At 34.0% G+C, this 19658-nt stretch overlaps 3 protein-coding genes across 3 annotated transcripts in view; 1 reads left to right on the forward strand and 2 right to left on the reverse strand.

Moving 5' to 3' along the window:
- LOC128179448 (macrophage mannose receptor 1-like) overlaps positions 1-19658 on the reverse strand; it is a 129452-nt gene that overhangs the window by 86257 nt on the left and 23537 nt on the right. The gene's annotated exons all lie outside the window — the stretch shown is intronic.
- LOC128179457 (calpain-5-like) lies at positions 4139-5822 on the reverse strand. The gene is made up of 4 exons (XM_052846890.1): positions 5656-5822; positions 4914-5104; positions 4528-4659; positions 4139-4379 (listed from the first exon to the last, which is right to left on the reverse strand). The coding sequence occupies exons 2-4, from the start codon at positions 5088-5090 to the stop codon at positions 4167-4169; spliced, it is 522 nt and encodes a 173-aa protein (XP_052702850.1). The 5' UTR covers positions 5091-5104; positions 5656-5822; the 3' UTR covers positions 4139-4166.
- The window catches only part of LOC128179443 (serine/threonine-protein phosphatase 6 regulatory ankyrin repeat subunit B-like), a 47639-nt gene continuing 36715 nt past the window's right edge, over positions 8735-19658 (forward strand). Inside the window, exons 1-2 of the mRNA XM_052846866.1 lie at positions 8735-8831; positions 8951-9116. Of these exons, the coding sequence (XP_052702826.1) occupies positions 9042-9116 (75 nt within the window). The 5' untranslated portion in view covers positions 8735-8831; positions 8951-9041. The remainder of the gene's footprint in view (positions 8832-8950; positions 9117-19658) is intronic.

A 19658-nucleotide genomic window follows, 5' to 3' on the forward strand; every position in this document is an offset into this window, starting at 1 on the left:
TGGAATTCCGTCGTCACCTACTAAAAAAACAAACCTGATAAATCTCTTTTAGGAAAAGGTGATAAGATAAGGATCGGCAGGCATGTTCACGATGCTATCTAAGTACATCTTAGAATATGTCTTGGTCTTAAGTGTGTTTCTCAAATTTATCCTTATATTTAGGAACCGCCATAACTTTTTCCTAACTTAAGGACAAAAAAGGGGGCATAATCATTCATTTTGTCATGTATTTCATTTTAATAAAATTATTTGGAGATGGACCCCGAACTCTCACCACCTTCTCCGTTAATACAAGCCTGGCTGGAAGCTGACAAATTAAGCCTTTTTTTCGTGAAAACTGTACTGGCACTGTACCAGTTATCGGCTATAATTTTACGTTTTCTTTTCGTGTTTCCTTATTTCTTGATATATTGAAATAAAACTTTTCATACTTTAAATTGTGAACTCCTTATTTATCCATCGGTTAGATTATATCATCATTTAGAACCCAAAACATATTGTTTCTGTGCTTTTTAGCAAGCCCCGAATTTGCCTAGGTTTTATGGTTTACTGTATCAGTTATCGGCTTCGTGATAATAACATAGTAAAATCCTTGTACATGTTGATTATATATTCTGCAAAGTGTTGATTGAATTATGTCCCTTGCGGGGTCAGCCTACAGGTCGTAGGGGTTATTATACATAAATTAAACTCATAAAATTATTCTTTTATCATCATACGGTAATACACACACTCGTACGCTAATCAATGCATAATTATACAATCAGGCGTTCAACTGCGCCATGAATCTCTCGGAATTTAGTGAGTTCCTTTTCTTTATAAATGTTATATGTATTGATATTATATGTCAAATCAAAGAAGGGATATAATTACGTATCACAAAGAGGTCATATTCTATTTTTGACTTATTACGTCACTTCCCCCACAGCTGAAAGTTCAAAGATGTAAATCAGCGGTAAACAATGATCGTTAAAGCTCATGTTTAAAACATATTGAAGAAAGTTTTCAAGCAAACTTACTTTTCTTTATTAGAAACAGATGACTGAATTAAAAAATCTCGGAAATTCGCGTGCTATAGACCCGAACCCTCAGTTTAGCCAATAACTGGTCTTAGCCGATAACTGGTACAGTACCAGTATCTGTTTGGCGAATGAAAAGTATCCACTTATTTTTTATATCTACATTTTACATTAAGTGAGTTACATTCATTGTTTTGTTTAATTTAGGAAATTATTTAAATGTGCTTGGCGAAAAAGTTAATTTATATCGGTCATTTACATCATTCCTAATTTCTATTACTTCATTCCGAAAAAAAAAAACTTTATAAAATTCTTAATGTTTAATAAACTGTATTTACTTTCGAAATATATTACAACTTATTTCTTATCTTTAAACATGTTCGTGTATTCTATATATTGCGGATTAAAGGGAAATTAATTGTTGTGTTTGTACATGTACGTGTGTTTCTACATGTAACGTTTGATTCTATGAAAAGCGCGTGTTTGTTTATTACATGTGCCTGAATGACAAGATTATCAAATGTTAATCTACACTCAAAGAATGCACACGTGTCGTTTAAATAATTGTTCGCTTGTAAGGCAATTTCTGTCCTGATTCTTCTTTTCTTTAAAAATTGTATGCATTTGGGTTTCTGGGGGAGAGAGTTATTTTTTGTTTTTACTTTTTTTTTAATTAAATTGTTTTTGGCACTGATATATAATTAGGTAAATGTATTTTTTTTAAATTACTACGTTAAAATAACTGGTTGTTGGTCTATTGCTTAACAACCGACACGTACAATTTTCTCTGGCAAAATGTTGAATGATTAATCCCTACAAAGTTTCTCAAATTCTATCTGTACGAATAAAAGTAAGTATGGTTGCAGAAGGTTACTAGGAATGTCTAGGATATCCTACCCTAAGATGTTCCTAAGTTACAGTCGAGCTACATCTCTTAAAAGAACTGTCATAAGTTGATCTTAGGATGTTCCTAATTTTTCGTTCTAAGTCTTATATTTGGAACACACATAGGTCAGAACTTAGGAAAGTTTCGTGAACATGCCTGTGTTTTCGAGTATCTCTGCAATTGTTATACTTTTATATGGAAGTTGCGTATTAAACTTCATTGTTAGATATGATGGCATACTATCGGCGTAAAATTAAACACACAAGACTCCGTTGTAAATTACGACACGATGATTTCAATAAGAAATCGTCATGATAATCATTAGTTTGAAATATTGAACAGGCTCTGTTTGGAAATAAGACAAAACTTTCAACAGCAAACTTGACTGCAGCTTGAGTATATATTAACGTAAAGGCCTATCCCTAAAAGTAGAAAAAAAGCTATGTTTAAGGAATATGGGTTTAACAATCCTGCTACCTTAGTCCTGTACGGGAGGGATACTAATACATGTTTACTGAAACTCTGGCTCGACATTAACTTAAATCATCCATATTTATACCCCCCGCAAACGAAGTTTGGGGCGGTATATAGGAATCACCTTGTCCGTCTGTCTGTGCAATCGTGTCCGGTCCATATCTTTCTTATGGAGAAACATTGGAAGTTCTTACTTCACACAAAGATTGCTTATGACATAAGGGTGTGTCATGACCTTGACCTAAGGTCATTCGGTCAAGGTCACTGACAGAAAAAAATACAAAATTCGTGTCCGGTCCATATCTTTCTTTTGGAGAATTATTGGAAGTTCTTACTTCACACAAAGATTGCTTATGACCTAAGAATGTGTCTTGACCTTGACCCAACGTCATTTGGGCAAGGTCAAGGTCACTGACAGAAAAAAATACAAAATTTGTATCCGGTCCATATCTTTCTTATGGAGAATTATTTGAAGTTCTTACTTCACACAAAGATTGCTTATGACCTAAGGATGTGTCATGACCTTGACCCAACGTCGTTTGGGCAAGGTCAATGTCACTGGCAGAAAAAGTGCAAAATTTGTGTCCGGTCCATATCTTTCTTATGGAGAAACATTGGAATTTCTCACTTCACACAAAGATTGCTTATGACCTAAGAGTGTGTCCGGAGCTTGATCCAAGGTCATTTGGCAAGGTCGAGGTCGTTTGGGAAAATAGTGCAAAATTCGTGTCCGGTCATTATCTTTTTAATGGAGAAACATCGGACGTTCTTATTTAACACAAAGTTTGCTTATGACCTAAGGGTGTTTCATGACCTTGAACCAATATCATTTGGGCAAGGTCAAGGGCTAACTTCACACAACTATTGCTTAGGTCCAAAGGGTGTTTCATGATCTTGACCCAAGGTTATTTAGGCAAGGTCAAGGGCAGAAAAAGTGCAAAATTCGTGTCCGGTCATTATCTTTCTTATGGAGAAGCATTGAATGTTCTTACTTCACACAAATATTACTTATGACCAAAAATTTTAAATCAAAGTACTGAAGTACTGACGGGAGTTGATTTTATCGATTATCATTTATTCAAAATCAACGATATGTGATTTTGCATGGCAAGTAGTATCAGTAATCGAAATATTTCTGATAAATTGTATGGATCCAGGCAAGATTGAACTCTTGTCTTGTTCAACCAAACGCTCGGCTGTCTCCGTTTATCTCCGACAAGCAAGAGAGACTCTGTTTTGTTTGATAAGCTTATTAACGGAGACAGCCAAGCGTCTGGTTGAACGAGACTACATTGAACTCTAGCGTAGGAATACACACGACTTTAAAATTAAATTAAACTGTTTGTACAATTTAAAATCTTATTATTTTCATGGTATTAATAAATACGTTTTCCTGAAAAACAATGCTTCAGAATACATAGCATCGAATTTATCGATTATTTTCAAGAACTAAGTGTTGTCAGAGATATTGATTTGTGCTTAGGTCCAAACACTGTTTCACTTTCGTTTTGCCCGAGTAAGTGCATAGGAGAGTTGATTAAAATCAACTCTCAATTAGTTACTGTAGTCAAACAGTTTCGGTAACAAATACTATAGTAGCTGAGAGTAAGTTTTCGCTTGCATTTAGGGTTTTAAAAAATAATTGTACAGCGTATTATGAATCATCACATAATTAAACAGTAATTACTGTTACAGTTTGTAAATAAGTCAAAACAGTTTTGGTTACAAAACGGCTGTAATTTATTATTAAAGTGAAATTTCTTCTAAAGATTTCAAGAAAATAAAACCTACTTTGCATACGCTTTCTCTAGAAGAGCTGACCAAAACTCGTTCCGGGTCTTTGAGTGGATGTAGATAAGATTGCCATTTCTTGTCGGCAGATAATCATCTACGACAACATCCGACCACTCTCCGCAAATCCAGAACCGGAAGTGAAATATACCAGCATACTTGTTTTTGTTTTCTGGAAGCCATTCCTGCTTTTCAATATCTGGGATTATCTGCAAAAGTAGTTTTAAGTTTTACCTCTGATTTCTACTTACGTATGTAAAATTATGTGTAATTTCTCTCTCTCTCTCTCTCTCTCTCTCTCTCTCTCTCTCTCTCTCTCTCTCTCTCTCTCTCTCTCTCTCTCTCTTTCTCTCTTACCTTTTTCAGAAGTTTGGGCTTTTCTGCGATGCATGCCGCCGCAGCCACGAACCAACAATTTCCGAGAGAACCTTGATGAAAGTCATCAGTGGAGGCGCCGTCAACGAAGAACTTGGGCTCTGCTGCTATTTCCTGGAAATTTTTTATTCAACATTTTTAATGTTTTAAAAAATAAACTGTTGATATCATACTAGTACATGTATAATATAAAATATATAGTGAAAAGATACCTCCTAAGAATTGTCAAATATGTATTATACACTAAGTCATGAGCAGATGCAAAATATCTTTTTTAAAATTTCGATAATCTTTGATAAATGCTTACAATTAATGTGATGTTATTAATTGAACGCTTTCATTTTAACAAAACCTAAATAATAACATACTCCGGGTCGTTTCCAGACGATGTCCGATGGGGCGGATTTGGAATGGAACAAGGAGGAGGAAGCCGGCGGAAACTCCGGATCCTCAAACAGCTGACCGGAACTGACGGCCTGATCCTTGAGCTTGCTGTACTTCTGTCCCTGGAAGGGAATGGCGGAATCAAAAAGTCCAAGAACCATTCTGTTCTACATCACTGGCACAAAAACATCAAGGAAGCTGTATCACTTCATAATTAAGATAATAACGATGACGTTGCAGTCATGATCTTGTGTTATATGTACATCGTACACTCATGTGAACCAGCATTTTTAGAGGAACATGATAACATTTACATGCATTTGGATCAATTTTCTGACAATTTTGGAATTTTACATTAATAAAGTCATTAGTTATTTGCACACAGATCAATGATCAGGAACCAAACTTTGTCATGCAATTCAAATCATTATTGATTTTCATCGATGTGAAAATTCGCCATTACTGGGTACATCTTATCATTGATCTAATTAGGGTGCTGAACTTATGTTCTATTTCGCTTTGCTAGATCACAGAAACACAGATCAGTGATATTTTATGTAGTATATTGAAGTCATGAGGTGCCAGTATTGAACGGGAATCTTTTGATTAAATCAATAAAATGTAAACCATTCAAAACAAAGCTCATTCATGCTTTAGACAGTTGTAATGGTAAATATAGACATATACAAAGATGTTGAAAAAATATAATCGGTACAGAAAGCTTACCTTAAAGCAACAATTTCTGGACCTTTCGTAATTCCATGAACTTCAATTGATAGATAGCACAAACCGTTGTAAATCTCTGTCCGATTATGACATAGACTTGTTTACATGTCGCTAAGCGTATACTGTGCAGAGACCGCCATTTAAATCATCGTTCAGCCTCACGGCTTACGAATACCTTCAAACGAGTTCCCAATAATTACGCGTCATTCATTTAATCTTCCGCGTATTTAAACAGACAATAAATCTCCTGCATTTTAAACTTCAATTTTGTTGACCTTTCCGTACGTGCACGAATATGATATTTCACAATTACTATGAAGTGTCAATGAAATAGGTCCATATTGGTATGTGTACATTTTAGTCCGAATTATGTGACGTTTTCTGGCTTTTTGAAACGATTTTGATATTTTATTTACCAAGAAAACGTCAGAACCGGCGCCATTACAAAAACTGGAAATTCGCTGCCCCCATCTGAAAGCGCTATTCCGGCAAGTAAAATATCAAAATTGTTGAAAAAAACGAAGAAAAAAACCGTCAGATATTTCGGACTAGTGTACAGTTACGCGGTGCGTACGTTTTACTAGCAATTAAGGGTTCTAATGGTTCGATGTTATTGAATTATCATTATTTTCTTTCAAGATCTAACAAATAACCATGGTACAAACACGTGCACATGCTCGCACGCATATAATTTTATACACAACCGTAAGTCAAGATAACTACATTTTTTATCAAGTTTTATCAGAGATATATAAGTTATATTTACAAAAGTAAATTACATACATCTGAATTCTAGTCAGACATGTGAGATAGAGAACAGACACACAATTAAGTTTACTGTTGAAGTTAGTATAATGCTGGTAATAACACAATGTACCTAATAGTATCTTATCATGAGCCATTACATCTACATTTTTTTTTCAATGTTGCTGTCCGAGAAAAGGGTTTCTACGGTAATTCTCTACAGAGTAAGGATGACAAATTATATAAAACATCCTTTACGAAACGTCTGCCTTATTGTGTCTTTTAAAAGTTGGTGATTCATGCATGCCAATGTGAAGGTAATAGGCAATGCAGAAAAAAAACACATAGCCCGCCTTAGCTTAGTTTAAGCTTTTTAAGTTTCCATAGAGCCATGAACCACAATAGGTTTTCTTACGAAAATTATGTTTACTCACCACAGCTAGGTTTTTGCCGAGTAAAAAACTGAATCAAACATCCATGTTAAGATTAAATATTTCATTTATTGCAAATGACGAAAATAATGGGAAAAAAACTATTTCAAGTAGGGGATCAGATTCCAAGCTATTTTCACTATACAAAAGTGACCTACCTATCATATGCTGATCCCCTAAACTTACAGAATAACATATGTCAAATTAATACACAGCAAATTAAGTAACAGCATAAAGATGGCAGGAGAACATATTAAGTGTACTACTATTTTAAGTACTTCTGCATTAAAGCGTTCTTACAATGGTGTTTAATAGGAAGACGTAATGCTATATATGTATGTACTTATTTTTGTAAACGCACAAAATAAATAAATGTGTAATAACTCTACGACTGACACTCAAATTCTGGTTGACAATTAGAAATGCATTTCTAAAGCATTATAAACACTAAAAGAAGGAAAAAACTTTTGACAAAATTCTGAGCATTGCTCGTTAATGTCGAAAATAAAATGACCCATGGCATTTTACCACAAGGCTCCCAGCTACTACTTAAGTATTATATAATTCTCTTTTGAGAAGTGGACAGGCATAGCCTACATCCACTTCTCTTCGCAAGCCCTCATATTTTGATTCTGGAAAACGTGTAAATGTCGGAACCAAAGACGGTTTACGCTTCGACCGATGTTTCGACTCCAGTTTCCCTCAATTTTCGTAACAAACCTATTATTTCTACATTTTAAACAATAATGCATCCATATGTCGCATACAAATCAACACTAACCCGCTGTCAAATCATTTTCTCAACAATTATATAATCTTCTATGTAATGTAAGTAAATACAATGCCCGAGTTTTATAGGTTGCACGATCAGAATTACACATATTCATACTCAGACTTACACACCAACACGATTACATATTCGGATTAACAAGTTTACATGTCTGGATTTTTGAACACGATTACCCTCCATAGAAACCATTTGTCAATGATTTTTTTCCTTTTAAAAAGGAACCATGTTTCCGTACCATTTACCGACAACTTCACAAGTAACTTTAATGTGTGTTCATGGCATAAAATCCAGATTCAGATAAATGTGTGCTAGCCTGGTTCGCTGGCCTATCCATAATTCCTCACAGGAACCAGACTAGTTCAAGCACAAGTTGAATTTTCCACAACGCATCCGGTTTTGCCTCGCTTATATATTTTCCAATGTGTATGGAAACTGTCATTAACGTAAACATTGGCGTTTAACGAGGTTGAGTACAGTTCGAATGCCCATGACTGCGCACCGATAACTTTCTTTTGAATTGTGGTTTCGTACAACGTCAACATTAAATGTAATGTTCAGTAGTTGTGATTGTATAAATTTGATAGGGTGAAATGCGAAGTTGGCGCCATTGTTTTCCGGTATTATAAACTATGCATGAAGCAGATGAAAAGAAAGGAGGACTAGCTATTGCACAATATGCCAATTTTTTGGAGAGAAAAAAATCAACTTTAATATTATCCCTGGACCAAACATGTTTCTAACTTTACCATTTGGTGACTTTTTACAATAGTTTTCATATATTTAAAAGAAAAAAATCCCTAACGCAGAAATACAGAAAGTATGGGTACATTTGTAAAACTTGAAAACAAATTCCCACAGTGCCCCATAGTAAAAAGTGTTAACTTTCGAGACGACCACCTAGGAATTTGGGGTGGTTTATATATTATTTTTTTTAAATCCTAAAGCAGTTGATATAGTAATAAACCTAAGTGCAAGAAATTTCATTCAAAATATTTAGGGTAGAAATAATTAGACTCGGCCTTATTAAATAAAGTACGGCATTCTCATTGGCTCTGAGAGATCACGTGACGATAACATACCCGACTGCCTGTGTGATATACTTACCATAGAAACAGGAAGGAATATATCTCGACCTTTGAACAGTTGAGAGCACCATATGATGTACCAGGAAAAGTAGCGAATCAGAAACCGAAGATGATCTTCTATGTAATGTAAGTAAATGTAAATGCACATTATAATAGGATCGAGAACAGTTAACTAATTTTGAGAATATTCATTTATATTGCTTATAAATATCTAAAAACAAAACAAACCCTGTTTTTATTTTTAGGTCAAGAGCAGATTAAATTCATTTTAAAAGAAGCTTAAACATTGTACAAGAGATTTTTCGAGTCCTCGCATGCCCTTCTAAAGAAGTCAAGATGAGTTTGCATGCCAAAGCGTGTCTTGTGGAAGTAGGAACTTTCTTTGTCTTCGTTCTCGTTCAAAACGAAAGCGTAAGTACATGATCGTCTTTAATCCTTAGCATTCTTCAAAAGTACCCTAAAATTACAATTGATATATAGAATTGGGGTATCCAATCCATACTAGACCCAGATTTAATGAATCTAAATGCATAACGGGTATGTATGGGCTTTTTACTTTGGCATAATTTTCAGGTTTCGGTTTCAGTATCAATCGCAACTTCTTGGGCCTTTCCGGCAGGCTCGGAAATACACCTCGAATATATTACCTAGGCGTCCATGACAACCCCCCTTTTTAAATACAGCACATTTTACGATCTGTTTAGATGTAAGCTAGACTTCAATAAAGTAAATGATATACCCTAAAATATAACACAGAAGCGACTTATAAGGCTGTCTAGCCGATACTTATTTTAATGGGAAGCGACTCCATTTTGTATAAAATTCTAACATCCGGTAATGGTAATACATTCGAGATGTTTTTCCGAGCCTGCCGGAAAGGCCCGAGAAGCTGCGATTGGTATCAGTATGTAAAAGCGTAATGTGTCCTAATAAATAACCTTTTCTTGTTCTTGAGGAGTTGTCTGACTTTGGTTTTAATCTATGAATAATCAATTTTAAATATCTATTTGGTATAAAATTTGTTTTTGATTCTTTTTTTATATTCTTAATGATAAAATACATCTTTCCACTTATACATTTATAATTTATATTCTTAGTATTTATTTTTTTGATTTTACCTTTAAAAATGTGTTTGTCCCCATTGACTATAATGCGATTTTTATTAATTAACTTAGATTAAAATATTTTGAAAAATTCTTTTGGTCAATCCTTTCCTAAACTAAAATGCTTCAAATAAATATCAAAGAATTTAATACATTTAAGGTACGGATAGGTTATTTTAAGTTTTATTTCAGACATGTGGATTGAAAGTGTTTTGAAACTAGAGTTACTGTGAGCAAGCTCACAATTAATACCTCCCGCTAAGAAAAAAATCATAACTCATGTATTTTTAGCTCACCTGAGCCAGAGGCTCAAGTGAGCTTTTCTGAACACAATTTGTCCGTTGTCTGTCGTTGTCGTCGTTGTCGTCGTCGTTAACTTTTCACATTTTCATCTTCTTCTCAAGAACCACTGGACAGATTTCAACACAGTTCAACCCATAAGAAAAAATCATAACTCATGTATTTTTAGCTCAACTGAGCCTGAGGCTCAAGTGAGCTTTTTTGATCACTATTTGTCCGTTGTTTGTCGTTGTCGTCGTTGTCGTCGTCGTTAACTTATCACATTTTCATATTCTTCTCAAGAACCACTGGGCAGATTTCAACCAAATTTAGCACAAAGCACCACTAGGTGAAGGGGATTCAAGTTTGTTCAAATGAAGGGCCACGCCCTCTTTAAAGGGGAGATAATTGAGAATTATTGAAAATTTGTTGGTATTTTTCAAAAATCTTCTTCTCAAAAACTATTTGGCCTGAAAAGCTAAAACTTGTGTGGAGGCATCCTCAGGTAGTGTAAATTCAAGTTTGTTCAAATCATGGTCCCCGGGGGTACAGTTTTACATAGGAATATATAGAGAAAATCTTTAAAAATCTTCTTCTCAAAAACTATCAGGCCAGAAAAGCTCAAATTAAAATGGGAGCATTCACAGGTAGTGTAGATTCAAATTTGTTCAAATCATGGTCCCCGGGGGTAGAGTTGGGCCAGACTTGGGGGATGAAGTTTTACATAGGAATATATAGAGAAAATCTTTAAAAATCTTCTTCTCAAAAACTATCATGCCAGGTAAGCTCAAATTTGAGTGGAAGCATCCTCAGATAGTGTAGATTCAAGTTCGTTCAAATCATTGTCCCCGGGGATAGGTTGGGGCCACAATAGGGGATCAAGTTTTACAAAGAAATATATAGAGAAAATCTTTAAAAATCTTCTTCTCAAAAACTATTAGGCCAGAAAAGCTCAAATTATAATGGAATCATCTTCAGGTAGTGTAGATTAAAGCTCATTCAAATCATGGTCCCCGGGGGTAGGGTGGGGCCAAAATGGGGGGATCAAGTTTTACAAAGAAATATATAGAGAAAATCTATAAAAATCTTCTTCTCAAATACAATTAGGCCAGAAAAGATCGAATTAAAATGGAAGCATCCTCAGGTAGTGTAGATTCAAGTTTGTTCAAATCATAGTCCTTGGGGGTAGGGTGGGGTCACAATGGGGAGGATCAAGTTTTACATAGGAATATATAGAGAAAATCTTCTTCTCAAAAACTATTAGGCCAGGAAAGCTTATATTTGAATGGAAGCATCCTCAGGTAGTGTAGATTCAAGTTTGTTCAAATCATGGTCCCCGGGGGTAGGGTGGGGCCACAATTGGGATCAAGTTTTACATAGGAATATATAGAGAAAATCTTCTTCTCAAAAACTATTAGGCCAGGAATGCTCAAATTTGAGTGGAAGCATCCACAGGAAGTGTAGATTCAAAGGACTATATATGATAAGGGCCTAAAATGGCCCCCTAAAATGAACATCATCATTTTACTATCATTCTTTGTTTTCTTAGTACAGATATGTATGTGATGTGTTTACAAAATATTTATTTTGGTTCAAGTGCCCACAATTTAGAAATATGACATTGTAAAGACAACCTTTTCCCGCCATTTTTGCATTTTTAGCATAAAACAGCTTGTTTTCAAGCAGTTTTTCCTTCTGAAAACATAGAGCGCATTCTTGAACAAATAAAATATTTTAATCAGAGATGTATCTAGTCAAGACTAATAAGTGACAAAAAAATTTTCCTTGTTCAAGCATGCGCTCTATATTTCTCATTTGTAAATAGATAAGAAAAATGTCAATTTTTGGCTGATTTTGATTGAATTATAGAAATGGCGTCACTTCTGACGTCATATACTACCAGTGAGTGCAAATAAATCAAATAAATAGATGAAAAATATATTTTATATCAACTCTTCTAAAAAATTAGTTAACATTTTATTGTACCCGAAACACTTTAAAAATGGCGATTTATGGGGGCCAAATTTAACTCTTATCATATATAGTTCTTTGTTCAAATCATGGTCCCCGGGGATAGGGTGAGGCCACAATTAGGGGAACAAGTTTTACATAGGAATATGTAGAGAAAATCTTAAGAAATCTTCTTCTCAAAAACTATTTGACCAAGAAAGCTCAAATTGGCGAGTAACCATCCTCAGATAATGTAGATTCATGTTTGTTCAAATCATGGTCCTTGGGGGTAGGGCGGGGCATCTATGGCGGATACATTTTTATACATAGAGAAAATCTCTAAAAAATCTTCTCAAAACTATTAGGCCAGGAAATCCCAAATCTGAGTGGAAGCATTTCCAAATCGTATAGATTCAAGTTTGTTAAAATAATAGTCCAGTGGTATGGTGAGGCCACAGTTGGGGATGAATTTTTACATAGGAATATATAGAGAAAATTTGGCCAGAAAAGCTTTAACTTGTGTAGAGGCATCCTCGGGTAGTGTAAATTCAAAATCACAGTCCCTAGTGGTAGGGCGGGGCCGTGATGGTGGTTTGAATTTTTACATAGGAATATATAGAAAAAATCTTTAAAAATATTCTGGGAAAGTTTTTCGGTCCAAACCTCAGTGCTTAGTGTGAAAGCACAGGTTATGCAGATATAAGTTAGATGAAACCATAATACCCTAGAGAAAAGTGGGGCAACAAAATGGGGAGGGGGTATATAGGAATAGAGAAAAATCATCTTACAGGTACAACAACAAAAGGGGCTTGGTATTTACCAAAAGAAAGAGGTGGATAAAAATTGGGAGATTTTCAATTTTTTTTAGCAAGATCTACTGTACTTAGTTGTCAAGATATTTTGATACTGTAATGCTAATTTGATCAGAATTAAGCCAATTGTTGCTCAGGTGAGCGATGTGGCCCCTGGGCCTCTTGTTTCTATTATAGAAAATATTGAATGAATCTATTTCACCGTGCATTTTCTATAAATAACAACTGTTCTATTTTTTAAAACTGTTAATGCATATATGAGTACACAAACCAATTTATATTCTTTCAATTCCAGTTTAGTTCAAGTTAACTGTTAATGCATGAGGACATTTGCATCCTTATGTTAACAAACATGTCTCGAATCAAACAAAATTCCACATGTCAAGCAGCCATTTAATATAATCATTTTGAATTATTGGTATACTGAGCCTGATTTTTTTTAAACAATGACCTTGAACTTCCTCAATTGACCTTGAGTCAAGGTCATGACACACCCTCAGGTTATAAGCAATCTTGATGTGAATGAAGAACTTCCAATATTTGTCCATTAGAAAGATATGGAATGGACATGAATTTTGCACTTTTCAGCCAGTGACATTGACCTTGCCCAAATGACATTGGTTCAAGGTCATGAAACACCCTTAGGTCATAAGCAAACTTTGTGTTAAATAAGAACGTCCGATGTTTCTCCATTAAAAAGATATGGACCAGACACGAATTTTGCACTTTTTCTGCCAGTGACCTTGAACTTGCCCAAATGACCTTGGGTCAAAGTCATGACACACCCTTAGGTCATAAGCAATATGTGTGTGAAGTAAGAACTTCCAACGTTTCTCCATAAAAAAAAGATATTGACCGGACACGAATTTTGCATTTTTTCTGTCAGTGACCTTGATCTTGCCCAAATGACCTTGGTTCAAGGTCATGACACATCCTTAGGTCATAAGCAATCTTTGTGTGAAGTAAGAACTTGTTTTTCCATAAGAAAGATATGGACCGGACACAAATTGAACAGACAGAAGGACGGACGGACGGGCGGAAGGACGGACAAGGTGATTCCTATATACCCCCCCCCCCTCCAAAAAAAAACTTCGTTTGCGGGGGGTATAAATACATGTAATGAAACACAATTAGCACACCGTACACATACATTGTACATCAACGTAAATATGTTCGTTTTTGTAGAGAACAAAGCAAATTCTTTTGTTACTGTCCTAAAAGATCTTCGTTTGCCCACGACACAGTTGAAATATTTCGTTATTTAACGCATTGTTAAAAGACTATCGTACAAAACCTTCGTTATAAACATTGAAAACATCCCGAATTTAAGTATTTGATATCCCGAAATCTATACTAATAAATTAAGTCATCTATCAACACTTCTAAATGTCTACATTTCATATTTCAACACGTGTGAGATGATGTCCGTGAATTATAGTTGAATTATACCTGATAAGTCATTCTCTTTAAATTATATATATAAAAAAAAACCCTTCTTTTATTTTCGATAAACCAACCCGAAATACTAAAAAGAGAGTAAGGTGGTGGATACGCTTTGGCGGATCCAAGTCATTGAGAGATTGTATCAAAATGTATACTTGCAATTAAATGATAATGAAAAATTATGTAAAGAGTGGATATAGTAAGCGGAAATTTATTAAGATATACTAATAAGTATGCATGCTCTTTTGGATTGCATACATATACCACTGATAGATTGGTGATCTTATATGTGTATATTTTGGTAATCTAATACATGGTTATTAATTTGTGAAACACGAACAGATTGTGTTGACAACTCTACGGTACAAGTGTTTATATGAAATCTATAGTTATGCATATAAACGATGTACACTTAACCGATAAACATAAAGGTAAAATTTCTGTGTACATGTACATAGATGTATACGCTCGTGTATACACAGTCAACAAGAATATTAAAAAAAAAGTATAAGAAAAACATGTACAATGTAGTTCCAGATGGAACATCGTCCAGTATTGCTAAGTTTATGGATAGAAATTCGATTTAAAAAGCTGTTTTGGATGTCAAACAATCAGTATAAACATTGAGACATTTACTTGTGCATTTTATATCTTAAAGGGACTTAGACACGATTTGAACTAAAAAAATTTAAAAAAGTTCTTTCCCATTTTTTCGCCCTTTCTCATTTTTAAATGGAAAGTACCTGCTTCTGTATATATATTTATCTGACGCGTTGAAATTTAAGGTCAAACATTTGTAATACTTGGTTAAACCGTGGTATTTAACATATTGCGATTAAATTCAAAGTGTGGTCATATGAATAGCACTGTTAAAATCCGAACAAATGGCATCTCTGGCTTGTTAGATATATCGGGAAATCTGTCTTTGCTTCTTACCAAAGAGTATTCCAATAAATCTAAAATGGAAAAGAGATATCAATGTTTGTCCTAAACATTTCAAAACTTTTTATTTAATGCTTATTTATTTAATAAAAAATTAGAATTTTAATGCATACTAAATATGTTTATTTACCCTCTCATGCACACATATTTACATTAATTTTTACTAATGGACAAATAACCATAATATAATTTCTTTTATGATAGAACAATAGATTAAAATGACAATGTAAACCAACTTTTTATTTGTGTCGCTATTACAATTTGAATGATAAAGGTACCCATTACGTATTATATTTGGTTTATGCTCAGAGAACTGGTTGCAAACATTATGATTTTATTGGGAGTTTTTTAATCAACTCTCCTAGTATGCAGTTACCCAGACAAACCGAAAGTGAAACAGTGTTTGGACCTCAGCACAAATCATTGCTGCTGACTAGACTTAGTTCTTGAAAATAATTGATAAATTTGATGTAATGTATGCTAAAGCATTGTTTTTCATAGAAACTTATTTATAAATACCTTGAAAATAGTCAGATTTTAAATGGTACGAACAATTTAAACATTTTTCTAGTCGTATGTATTCCTACGCCAGAGTTCAATATAGTCTTGTTCAACTCGCGGCTCGGCTGTCTCCGTAAATCCTTGTCGGAGATTTACGATGTCAGCCGAGCGTTTGGTTGAACGAGACTAGAGTTCAATATTGCTTGGATCCATACAATTTTCGAGAAATATTTCTATTACTGATACATTGTTTGATTGAATAAATTTTATCTTTAAGTATTATTTAACATGATTCATATGGGGGTTTCTCGATATTCTTGTCGAAAAAGTCCAAAAAATTCATATTACAAAACTGTGCGTAATTCAAATTAGAAATTACATGTACTTGTCAAGCAAAATAACATATCATTGATTTTAAAATAAATAAACATCGACAAAATCAACTCCCGTCAGTTCTTCAGTACTTTGATTTCATTATGTTATTGACCATCAAAAGTTATGGTACCAAATGACCATTTGCTTGATAACTCCCAGAACTTACAAATTTATTGCCCTTGTGTACTAAAAGCATGTTATCGCTACTCCTCTGAAACCAAAAGCGATAGAGACTTGAAACTTTTACCAATGTCTTCAGTACACTTAGAGGGTTCTTCAATCTATTCATACCGAAAGGATCTGAGCCCCCCCCCCCCCCCTTCTAGTAGTTATTGCCCCTGAAAGTATTTGTATTTCTATAAAATCACTTTTTTATCATTTGTCATAGAGACTTCGGACCACTTTGGATTAAAGCGTCTACCTTGGCCAAACAAAAGTCATTTGAAAATCTGTTAAATAATGAGTTTTTAGATCTCTTTTGTTTAGGATGGTCCAAAAATTTTTTTCAGGGATGTAGCAGGACTTCTTGAGACATTTCAAAATATAACCCTTCAGCCCCTACCTTGAAACAATTATAGAGTTATTGCCCCTTTTGTACAAAAAGCTTGTTATCACTATTTCTCATAAACTGTTAGAGATAGAGACTTGAAACTTTTACTAATGTATTCAACACTCTTAAAGGGTTCTTCAGTTTATCAAACCGAAAAGGCCTGAGTATCCCTTTTAGCAGTTATCGCCCCTGAAATTTTCTTAAGTTTGTTAAAAACACTTACCACTTTTGAACCTTACATCGTATGGTCATCAAACCTCTTTAAACTAAATGTTGACTTTTACCAGACAATGTGACAAAAGTCAAACCAAAAAAAATAATTTCTCGAAAATTGTATGGATACAAGCAACATTAAACTCTAGTCTCGTTCAACCAAACGCTCGGCTGACACCGTAAATCTCCGACAAGGATTTACGGAGACAGCCGAGCGTCGAATTGAACGAGACTATATCGAACTCTGGCGTAGGAATACATACGACTACCAAAAATATTTAAATTAATCGTACCATTTAAAATCTGACTATTTTCAAGGTATTTATAAATAAGTTTCTATGAAAAACAATGCTTTAGCATACATTACATCGAATTTATCAATTATTTTCAAGAACTAAGTCTTGTCAGCAACAATAATTTGTGCTGAGGTCCAAACACTGTTTCACTTTCGGTTTGTCTGAGTAACTGCATAGGAGAGTTGATTAAAATCAACTCCCAAAAATAGAGCAGTTGTTATTTATAGAAAATGGACGGTGAAATAGATTCATCCAATATTTTCTATAATTGGAAAAATACACGCATTATGATTTTTATCTTAGCGGGGGGTATCAATTGTGAGCTTGCTCACAGTACCTCTAGTTCGAATACCCTTGCCCGTTGCTTTTTCTTCTGTAACAAATTATATACGTAGATTATAGTCACAGATAATATTACATCAATATAAATTGAAACCTTTGTTAACAACTATCTTTCTAATGTGCATTAGAATGTTGTTATCTTCAGAGGCAATCTTACATGTGCACGTCAACTTGAAAATTGTCTCAACTTTGAATGCGATGCCTTTTAGTATTGTAATGGATAAGGGTGAATATTTACAGGAACATATATTGTTTACAAGTAACTAAAAAGGGTGTTATAGTCATTTAAAATAACAAATTTTTTCGTATGTTTTAAACGTACTTGAATTTGGCATAATTATTTGTAACTAAAGCAGAAACTCGTGTTCAAGAAGAAAAATAAAACATCTATGTGCTGCCTAGCAAAGGTTTTATTGCCAAACATACGTCTCCTTTAGGGAAGAATATCTTTTGTTCAAGATGATTTTAGTAAGAAGGCGTATCATTCATTTTAAAAAAAAGCTAACGTAGAGTGCTGTAAAAATTCACTTTAAAAAAGTTAATCAAGAATTTTCTGTTAAAATCCTTGACTAATTCTTGTGTTTGTTTGTCTTTTTCTGGTAAATGAGAGCTTTATCTTGATTGTAAAATCTCACGACTTTAAAACTGTGCTTTATCACAAGGCATCGCTGACATTCCAAACTCATTTCCAGGTAACAAAATTTCAAATTACTTCGGAGAAAAGCGTGTTTTTCTCCATAATCCAGGTCAGTGGTATCAGGTTTATTGTTGCAGACATCGGATGGAGTAAGTGGAGATTTCCATTTAAATTTAGAACTGTACATTTCTCATTACAAAAAGAATCATTTTATTTTTATGATGTCGTACAATATAAATACATGTACTGCCTTCCTTTTCAATAAATTGAGAAAATAATTTTTCTAACACTATGCTAGCGATCAAACATACTTTCGACAGTAAACTTTGATATCTAAATTAGTTTTGTTTGTCAAATGCATAATTTAGCTTGTAAACTATCTGGATTATGTGATAATGTTACGTAATATATTATATTATTCCGAGGTAGCCGGGCTTTAACATTTTTCCCTTTAACTTTTAATAAACAAAACGTTTTTATTTCCATTTATGCCGTGATTTACTGCTGTCTTTGTTATACTCTGAACTGAAACCGAAACAGATGAGTTGGATTTTTCCAGCTAACCGTTTGCATAATGTTCAGGACATTATCTTACAAAGGGTTGTATTTTTGTTATAATGATAGAGATAGATATACATCACATCATGCATTGAGTAGCACTGTAAAAAACCGAAGAAAAATAAAATTGTTTCTTTTTATAGATTTAACAAGTGAAAAGCTGTAAATAGGAGAGAAAATCGGGTTTTCCTTAATGTGAAATGTATCCATTATCCATGTCAATTCTGAATTGATAAACACTTTCTACCGTATCCAGAAAATTGGAGTACCCTTTATGCAGTATTCTGCGAGAAAATGACTAAGTTCAACACCTGGGAATTTTTCATAAATTAACACAATTCAAATTACACGTTATATGCATACCTGTGACATATGTACCATAGACCTGCAAAACATTCTTCCTATCTTGAAAACTGTAGGAGGAGAAGTTATCCGAACAATAGGGGTACTCTTTATGCAATATTTTGCCAAAAAATGACTAAGTTTGACAGCTGGTATTTTCTTAAAATTATTAGAAATCAAATCAAGCAATATGCACACCTCTGATATATGTACAATTAATCTGCAAAACAACAACTTCCTGTCTTGAAAACTGTAGGTGGAGTTATCCGTACAATAAAGGTACATTTAGGCAGCCGCCCGGCCGCCAAACCTCCACTTTCACCATTTCAATAACCGGATTTTTTTCGTTGGAAAACCAGGTTAAAAAATCATTACGTTTAAAAGCGCATTTTTAAATGCAATTACGACACACCTGTATTATATATCGCCCTACTGAACACATTTAGATTTTTCTAAATTCTAAATCAGACTACAGGTCTAGTTCTGTACATTAAGGATGACGTTTATCATGGAAAAAAAAACACAGATAATAATGAAAGCCATCTATTGTGTGTTATAGACCATTAATGGTAGTGTTAGTTTTCACTTTCTAAAATGTGGGACAATGACC

This window comes from Crassostrea angulata, chromosome 4, assembly GCF_025612915.1.
Source record: "Crassostrea angulata isolate pt1a10 chromosome 4, ASM2561291v2, whole genome shotgun sequence".
Taxonomy (NCBI): Eukaryota; Metazoa; Mollusca; class Bivalvia; order Ostreida; family Ostreidae; genus Magallana; species Magallana angulata.